The following is a 9,386-nucleotide window of genomic DNA, read 5'->3' as shown; positions in this document are numbered from 1 at the left end:
GGTTTTTACCCACCCCAAACCCTACAGGTTGGTTGCCCTCCCAACCCCACGCTCTTTCTTTGCTTTCCAGTTTTGGGGTTTTATCCGCCCCAAACTCCCCGGTCTATTTTCTTCCATACCACTCACGCTATCTTTGATTTTCGTCTACTATCCAGCTTGAATACTATCTCAACCTTTCTGCATTTCCCTTATAGGTGTGGACCTATTGGTAAAAGCTCTTACAGGCAGATTGCAAGTATCCAGCAACAGAGTTACCGGTAATTATAACTTAGGTATAAGTAGGTACAAGTTGCAGCAATTAGGTAGCAGGTATTAGGAAGGTAAAATTCGGGAGCTTCTAGGTAGGTAAGTTTGGTATAAGTTTGCAGGTAGGTATAAGAAGGTAAAAATTGCAGCAGGTAGGTAGCAGGTATTAGGTAGGTAAAATTTGGGAGCTTCTAGGTAGGTAAGTTTGGTATAAGTTTGCAGGTAGGTATAAGTAGGTAAAAATTGCAGCAGTTAGGTAGCAGGTATTAGGTAGGTAAAATTCGGGAGCTTCTAGGTAGGTAAGTTTGGTATATGTTTGCAGGTAGGTATGAGAATGTAAAAATTGCAGCTGGTAGGTAGCAGGTATTAGGTAGGTAAAATTTGGGAGCTTCTAGGTAGGTAAGTTTGGTATAAGTTTGCAGGTAGGTATAAATAGGTAAAAAAATTGCAGCAGGTAGGTAGCAGGTATTAGGTAGGTAAAATTAGGGAGCTTCTAGGTAGGTAAGTTTGTTATAAGTTTGCAGGTAGGTAGCAAGTGTTAGTTAGTTGGATTATCAACAATCCTTAGTTAGACTTAATTTGTATAAGTTTCAGCAATTAGGTAGCAGGTAACAGGTAGGCATTTAACAGGTAGGTAACTGGTATATGTAGAAAGACCCAGATAGCGCTGGTAAGTAGCCCCTTGAAAACATTTGTACAAGATAATTGTCAAGCAGTAAGTAATTTGAAGTTAAATTTGTTTTTGCTTATCTGGTGGGAGTTGCATAAACCAAAAACCAAAATCTTTTCTCCAGCAAAGTAAAGAAAACAGTCTATGTTTTAGTCATGGTAGACACTCGGTTGACAGCTAACTCCGAGAGCGACCAGAGAGAAACAACTATCTTGGGAAATCTTCACCAATGTTCCAGTGCTCCAACAGAGAGCCTCTCTGAAGAAAAGCCAGAAACACTTCAAGAACAGAAGATGCTCCAATCTTCCAAAATGATGATAACGGACGATATACATTATCACCTTGACTACCTAAACTCCTCGATTGATGAATCAGAAGATGTTGAGATACTACAGGAAACAGTTGAAGAGATAAAAGAGAAGCAGCGAAAACTTGAAACCGTAGTGTCTCAATTAATAATCCTGATTAATCCATCAGATCAGAGCAATTGTTCTCGCAAACATAGTCGTCCTAAGATAGAAGTTAAAAAGTGTATCGATAATTTCAAAAAATACGTCAAGGGGAAGTCACAGATAAATACTGGAGAGGACTTCAATCTCAGTGTTGGTGCCATCAAAAGACCGAATTGTCCGCCGGACAGCTCTAATTTCCAATTATCTAACCCAGTTCAACCTGGTCTTGATAACAGCAATCATGAGCAATATGCAGTTAGGTAATTAGCGCCCGCTGTGAACAGCAATGTTCGTTTTTCTGCACCCAGCAGCTTACTATTTGATGCTAACGCCGCCCCATCCTCATTGCTTAACGCACATTCCTTCAATTGGCCCACTCAGAGTATTTTTCCTGAAACAAATCGTAACGCATCAAGCAATAACTTCGATCATCGAGGACTTCTAAACGCGGAAAGTGCAAACCAGTGTTCAACCAGCTCAATGTCAGTGTGCTTCCAAAAATATGTCCCGAAACTGCACGCAGAAACCTTCAACGGCGATCCAATGAAGTGGATAAAATGGTATAGCATTTTCAAAGCAACTATCGACCAGTCACCCATGTCTTCAGCTGAAAAAATGATTCATTTGTAATCACTGCTCACAGGTGAAGCTAAAGCACTAGTTGATGGCTACGGTTGCAACGGTGATTTATACGCAGCAGCTCTATCAAGACTGCAAGAACATTTTGGCAATTCAAAGAAGATTGTCAATGCTTTTCTTGACAAATTATCAAACTTTAGAAACCCAAATTTATCAAATCCAGAAAGTTATACACAGTACTCCTCATTTCTTCTAACGCTCGTCGACACCTTTCAACAACTCGGTTTTATTCATGATCTTCACTCTACAATCAACATGAACATAGCTTTAGCAAAATTACCAAATCCAGTCAAACTCGAATGGAACCGTTACCTCCAAGAAAAAACCATGACACAGCCATCTTTAAACGCGCTTGCTGAGTGGCTCCTAAACTATGCGAAAGCATGCCGAGATTTACCGACAAACTCAAATTTCCCATCTTCTCAAAACATTGGTGTTCATAAAATGGCTTGGAAAACGTCCCATTCTACTAGAATTAATGAAAATCCGAACCCAAAGCATCAATTTCAGAGTAACAGGGAACAAGGGCAAATTCAGTCTAAGACGAAAGAAAGCGCTAGTTGTCCGAACAATGACAATTGCCAATACCTCTACAAATGCATACATTTCCAAGCACTGAGTCCCCTGAAACGGAAAGATCATGTAATGAAACAAAAGCTTTGTTTCAATTGTTTTGGACATCATCATGTAGATCAATGCAATTCAAAAAATGTCTGCCGCTCAAAAGGCTGCGGCAAAAGACATAACACACTTCTGCACGATAGTTTTATGGACAAAAGCGTTCTCAAACTCAAACGTTAAACCAGTGCAATTTGTTGGCACAGGCCAGGTAGCTTTTGTGGCAGTTCAATTGATAAATGGAAACCAGTCTGTGAAAACATACGCTTACCTAGACAACGGTAGCTGCCAAAGTCTACTTCTGAAATCAACAGCAAAAGAACTTGGTCTTAACCTCGAAAAGACAGGTAAAATGCCTATAAGCGGTTATCACCCGACTAAGGAAGTTGATTGCTCTAAGGTTTGCTTTGACATAAAGCCAATAGATAGCTCTATCGAACCTGTCAGGCTTAATGATGTTATGGCAGTACCGGATTTGAACATGTCTGCAGTGAAAGTAGCTCAACTAAACGCTTTGTGCCAAAATTATGATAATCTCAGTCATATAAATTTTCCTGAACTTGAACGGAACAATGTCTCAATTATCATAGGCATTGACAACTTAGACTTGATTCACTATAAACAAATAATAAAAGGTCCAAAAAATGCCCCATGGGGAGTTGAAACTCCATTAGGCTGGACGTGCGCCGGTAAAACGAATTTAGTTTTCAATGAGTCTACACAAGTACAGTATACTCAGGTGCAAAACTGCCCTAATATGGAAGACTCTCTTTTCAAATTAGTCCAAGATTGGATGAAAGTGGAAAATTTGGGCATTGCATCGCCCCGAAAAGCTTTGTCGGAAAACGATAAAAGAGCGATTGAAATTTTAGAGTTCACAACCAAAATTGTTGACGGTCATTATCAAATAGGTCTCCTCTGGAAGCAAGGTGCATTTCTTCCGAACAACAGATGGTTAGCATTAAAACAACTTGACCAATTAGATCAAAAGCTTTCAAAAAATCCGATACTAAAGGAAAAGTACCAGGCTACTCTGGACGCAGACTTGGAAAAGGGATACGTTGTTAAAGTTCTTGATTCCGAATCTCTAACAGATAATGTCTCCTTTTGCCTCATCACCCAGTGACCAATGAAAATAAACCTGGTAAGGTTCGTAGAGTTGCAAATACCTCCAGCATTTTCCAGGGTCAGTCCCTCAACTCTAATTTACTGAAAGGACCAGATTTGCTCAGCAATTTAACTGGTGTCATTATGAGGTTTCGTGAGAATCGAATTGCGCTGTGCGCAGACATAGAACAAATGTTCATGCAGGTGAAAGTTGACCCTAAAGACCGACCCTACTTACGCTTCCTCTGGAAGAACAATGGACGCATAGAAACCTATGAATACACCAGTCATATATTTGGTGCAACAGATTCATCCTGCATAGCGTCCTACGCGCTCAGAAGATCTGCTCATGACAATGCAAAAACTTATCCAAGTGTTCAAAAGGTCAGAGAGTGGAACATTTACATGGATGATTTGTATGTTGCCGTATCGAGTCCAAATGAAGCTTCAAACATTGTCCATGAGACTCGAAAGGTTCTTGCTACTGGTGGCTTCAATCTGACAGAGTGGAATTCAAATAGTCAACAAGTTCTTGACCTGCTGAATCCGGATATCCGACTTAATCCAGAAACATCCGCACCACAATGTCAAAAGGTTCTTGGTTTGCCCTGGTTTCCAGAAGCAGATAAATTTGTTATAGAGCAAAAATTGTTCCATAAGATCAAACTTGATGAAAAAACGAGTCAGCGTAAATTACTTCGTTTTGTTGCTTCCATCTTTGATCCCTTAGGAATTATCGCCCCCTTTACAATAAGATTCCGCAAAGTTCTCCAAGCAGCATGGAACCACGGTCCAAAATGGGACAAGCCATTACAACTCGATGAGAATTCTGATTTCGAGAATCTGAGAAAAGAACTTTCGTCTTTCAAGGATGTACATCTTCCTCGCAAACTGTTAAACGAGATACCGATTTCATCGATTGAACTACACACGTTCACAGATGCATCCGAGTTAGCATTATCAGCAGTCAGCTATATACGAATTGAACACATTGACGAATCCGTCTCAGTCGCATTTGTGATCGGTAAAGCAAGAGTTGCGCCAATAAAACGGATGACGATTCCTAATTTGGAACTACAGGCTGCGGTATATGGTGCTCAACTAGCGCAATTTGTCAGAGATGAGATGGATATTGAAATCCATAAACAAGTTTTTTGGTCTGATAGCACGACCGTTTTGTATTGGCTACGGACTCCTGAGATTTGCCATCGGATCTTCATTGCTAACAGACTAGCCAAAATTTTAGACGTGTGCTCCGCCCAAGATTGGTTCTACATTTCGTCTACCAGAAATCCCGCTGACGATGGTACCCGAGGCTACAACGTTCACCAAATGAATGTCAACTCACGTTGGCTATTAGGTCCATCCTTCTTGTGTCAAAATAAAAACACGTGGCCGAAACAAGATTTACTCTCTGCTCAACATGTTAAAATTATAATGGCAGATCCAAGAAAAGAACTGAAATGCCAAATTGACATATCGCGTTTCAGCAACTGGAATAGTTTACTTAGAGTTGCAGCGCTTTGCTTTTTGTTTGCAGATAAATGCCGGAAAAAGGAATCCAAGTTGTTACTAGCACATTATACAAAAGCTTACGATTACTTGATAAAAAGTGCCCAAAATCAAGATTTTAAATTGGAAATTTCGAACTTAAGAAAATGTATTGCAGTATCATCTACCAGTAGAAGTGTCTCTTTATCACCATACGTCGATCATAACCAGCACTTGCGTGCTCGAGGACGATTGTCTAAAGCATTGAGACTAGAAACTGCGCGCTTCCCGTTGATCCTAGTTGGAAATAATCAGAGTGTTAGACTACTGATAAAACATTTTCACCAAACAAACATGCATTGTGGCACAGAACAAACTAGAAGTTTATTGATGGAACTCTATTGGATTCTTAGGTGCAGGGCGGTAGTCAAACAAACAGTTAGACAATGTATTCCATGCAGACGTATGATCCAAGAAGTAGCTGCCCCACCAAATGGCTGACCTCCCAGAGTTCAGACTACCAAGAGAAAATCATCACGTTTTCCAAACCACAGGCTTAGACTTCGTAGGACCCTTTCCAGTTAAAGAACATGGAAGAAACAGGACTAGATACATACTCTTCTTCACGTGCTTAGTAGTACGCGCTGTCCATCTAGAAGTTGCCGTTGACTTGACAACAGATTCAACAATCAATTGCATCCGTCGCTTTATAAGCCGTAAGTTCTTTTCCGACTGTGGAAAATCTTTTGTTGGATCAAATAACTCTTTGCAATCCAGTATTGCAAGCCTTAGAAATTCCCAAGATTTTGCAAGTCAATTGCATCTGATGCAGGTCGAAATTGAGTGGGTGTTTAACCCTCCTGCGGCTCCACACTTCGGTCGAAGTTGGGAACGCCTAATGCAGATATTCAAGTTATCTCTGTACAAAGTAATTGGGTCAAGAACCCTTTCAGATGATATTTTGTGGACACTGGTATGTGAGATTGAATCCAATATGAATTCTAGACCTCTAACTAATGTCCCAAGTGAAATTAACGATCCTCTGCCTCTCACGCCTAACCACTTTTTACTCGGAAGATCGCCACTTAACTACCCTCCTGGTCTCTTCGAATCGCAAAAAGTCACCGTGTCCAGGTCATGGAAATCTGCTCAAGAACTAGCCTCGCACTTTTGGAATAGATTTCTTCGCGAATACATCCCTAATCAACAGACAAGGTCGAAGTGGAACAAAACTTCTGAAAACCTCAACGTAAATGATTTGGTTTGGCTACTTGAAGACTTCACGCCACGAGGTCTCTGGCCTCTTGCAAAAGTTATAGAAATTTACCCCGGTTCAGATGGTGTAGTACGCTCCGTGAAACTGTGAACTCCACATGGTGAGAAAGTAAGACCAGTCATCAAGCTAAGCAAAGTCTTAATAAACAAATGAATTATTTTGTGTTCTTGTTCTCACGAGCAGATGTATACTTTAGTTTTCATTAGGAAAAGGTATAGAATTGTAAGTCAAGTCGTCTCCAAAAGTTGATGCAACAAGTTACATCATTGCAAAGTTTCACATCAAATGTCTAATTTTTGCGATCATTAGTCAAGCATTGTTACCATATTTGCATTCCTTTTGCGTGTCAAACTTTTTTTGGGATATTCTTTTGCTCAATTTAGTTTGTCCCCCTTTCAGTCGCCCATAACTTTGGTTCCTCCCAAACTTCCTTTTCCAATTATTATATTTGCGATCGATTATCTTATCTTGTCTTATCTTGCTGATTTTACAGCGATATCATACAGTACAGCAGCAGTTCGTGATCCTACAGTTGGGGCCGAGGATGTCACTGACATGACTTCTTTTTGTCGAAAACGAACGGAAGTGACTTTCGACAAGAGCCTCACAACACAAAATACAATCATGCAAAACACTCGCAATCAAAGGAAACTACTTTATTTAATCTAAATCAAAATAACAAACAACATTTTTTAATAGCACTTTCGAACGATAACCCCCACCCAAATTAAGATGTTTTGATAACAGTGGAACAATTGCCTTGGCTTTCTTTTAATTTAACTCCTTCCCGAATGACCGACAAAAGGCCTGTAACAGATAGGTAGTATAATTGAAATCGTTTTCAAAAACGAAGAACATTGCTTTTCTTTTAGATAACTGAACTATGACGGAAGCTGAAAAGCAGAAGAACGGGAGGTTTGAGTTTGGGCATTATGACAAAGAGATCTACGATGCTGTTGCAAATCGTTTTGAAGGCTATGACGATTCAATTGCTGTAAACGATAATAAGGATGTAAGTATAAATCGTCACCATATAACCGTGCTCAAGAAAAATAACTGTGTTTTTCTGAACTGTGACTTTTGCTCGTTTTTGATTCAAAAAGTCTAAATAACTCATGAAGTCTAAATGCAGTTTTTTTAATTACTGACTTTTTTTAGGACGAAGATGAAGATGTATCTACCCCTTTGCTTCACCAAAAGTCAGGTTTCAATGCACCAGTGGCGCTGCTCAACCAACTGCAGAAGCAAGGACAGGTATGAATGTGCCTCTTTTTTGAGCAATCAGAATGCCCATTACAATGCCTGTTTAAGCTGAATCATTGCATGCAATATATTTTTTAATATTGAACTGAAGCCACTGTATTTCTGTCAGTTGATACAAAAATGGAAACAAACATTTTGGAAGATACAAGAAATGAAAGGTCTTTGCCATCATGCTCCCCCCCCCCCACCCACCCACGCCAAATTATAACCCCATCCCCATTATAGTATAATTACCATGATCGGGGGCTATAGATTATATGACCACTAAGCTTGGGAGATAGAGACTATAATCGTAAAGACTCGAAATGAGTATGGGACGCACGCAGCTTATTGCTGTAAAACTAATACGGATACTGACAAATTTTCGTGTAAATTAAACCCAGGATTGGATTCATAACTTGAACTGATGAGTGGCTGATTGCAAGTAATTTGTTTTTCCACAGGATTTCGACCCGATGGCTGAATCGCGAGTGCCCCGAATTGCAGACAGGGAGAATGACTATCAAATGAAGAGACGTCAAATGATCATCTCACCAGAACGGCACGATCCCTTTGCAGGTATGTCTTTTGCCCTAGCTATAACAGTAGAAGATAGAGTTATGATCGGTCGAAACTAATAAAACTCCTCTTTTTTGCTCTTCAAAACATTGAAAAGAGATCAACGACCAGCTGATGTCGAGGTCCCAGATCTAGATTGGTCAACACAGAAGGTGCTACCCAGAACGTCGAAGATGAAACTGTCGACCTTTGCTCCCGAAAAATGTATCAACATGCTGCGGCATGATTGGAAAATGTTTTAGGTCTAAGTTTCATAACCCCGAGATCACTTCGAAAACACATCGTGATGATGTAAAAAGGGTCGTTTTGTGATGTGCTGATTGGTTATTGGAGGAGGAAGGTGGGAGTGTTAGCTAGTTATTAAAAATAGGCAAAGTCTCGACCGATTAACCACTCTACTGGCCTCTAACCGGTAGAGTTATGTTTTGCAGGCACTCTTTCGCTGAAGGCAGCAGCACCGTTCAATCACGGACATCCAGTGTGATCCACAGGTATTGTTGGGACTACCCGGAATCACAAGGATACCCAACTAAACAAAATGCATCCTTTTTGTTGCATTTGCCTTGAAAAAGTTATCTGAATCCCAAGATGGGAAAAGGAGATCGATGTTCATGAATTTTTGTTTCTTTGAAAATTATCCGATAAATCTAGGAACGCTTGATAACCACATTTTGCGACTACTAAGCGATCATGAAAATTTAGAAATTAGGGTGAATTTTGACTACTTGGAAACCACGCGAATTTTTCTACCGATAGCGTAATTGAAGAACTTGCGTAAAATTGGATAAAATTTTTGTTGAATCATTTCATTTGATAACAAAAAATATTTTTATAACTGCAATTAATGAAATGAAGAACCTTGAATTATTGGTTGAAACATGTAATATTCGATTAATGCAATACTTGGTGTTTAAATTTAATTTGTTTCTAGGAGGAAAGACACCAGACATCAATTCACGAACGTTTGCGGATGCAATGAAAGAGCAGGAGAACAACAGAGACAGAGTGAGTAACGTTCAAAATTGAAATAAAGTGTCTTAGTTCCAACAATTTTTTTTAAACCATG

General features: G+C 39.7%; 2 protein-coding genes across 3 annotated transcripts in view; both read left to right on the top strand.

The window, feature by feature from the left end:
• The first annotated feature begins 3,876 nt into the window (after window positions 1-3,876).
• Window positions 3,877-6,589, top strand: LOC142348522 (uncharacterized). Its single transcript, XM_075399896.1, has 3 exons — window positions 3,877-5,080; window positions 5,402-5,541; window positions 6,056-6,589. Exons 1-3 carry the CDS (start codon window positions 3,877-3,879, stop codon window positions 6,587-6,589), a joined length of 1,878 nt encoding a protein of 625 aa, XP_075256011.1.
• A 753-nt stretch (window positions 6,590-7,342) lies between these two features.
• Window positions 7,343-9,386, top strand: part of LOC142348354 (splicing factor 3B subunit 1-like) — a 55,180-nt gene continuing 53,136 nt past the window's right edge. The window contains exons 1-4 of one of the 2 annotated variants that reach the window (XM_075399669.1): window positions 7,343-7,511; window positions 7,658-7,753; window positions 8,206-8,320; window positions 9,252-9,325. In XM_075399669.1, coding sequence (XP_075255784.1) covers window positions 7,383-7,511; window positions 7,658-7,753; window positions 8,206-8,320; window positions 9,252-9,325 — 414 coding nt within the window. In that variant the 5' untranslated portion in view covers window positions 7,343-7,382. Of the gene's footprint in view, window positions 7,512-7,657; window positions 7,754-8,205; window positions 8,321-8,751; window positions 8,812-9,251; window positions 9,326-9,386 lie in introns of those variants that run through there. The other variant, XM_075399671.1, reaches the window with a different exon arrangement.

Source organism: Convolutriloba macropyga, chromosome 10 (assembly GCF_964194025.1).
Source record: "Convolutriloba macropyga chromosome 10, txConMacr16.3, whole genome shotgun sequence".
Classification (NCBI taxonomy): Eukaryota; Metazoa; Xenacoelomorpha; order Acoela; family Convolutidae; genus Convolutriloba; species Convolutriloba macropyga.
This window is presented reverse-complemented; position numbering and strand designations above follow the sequence as displayed.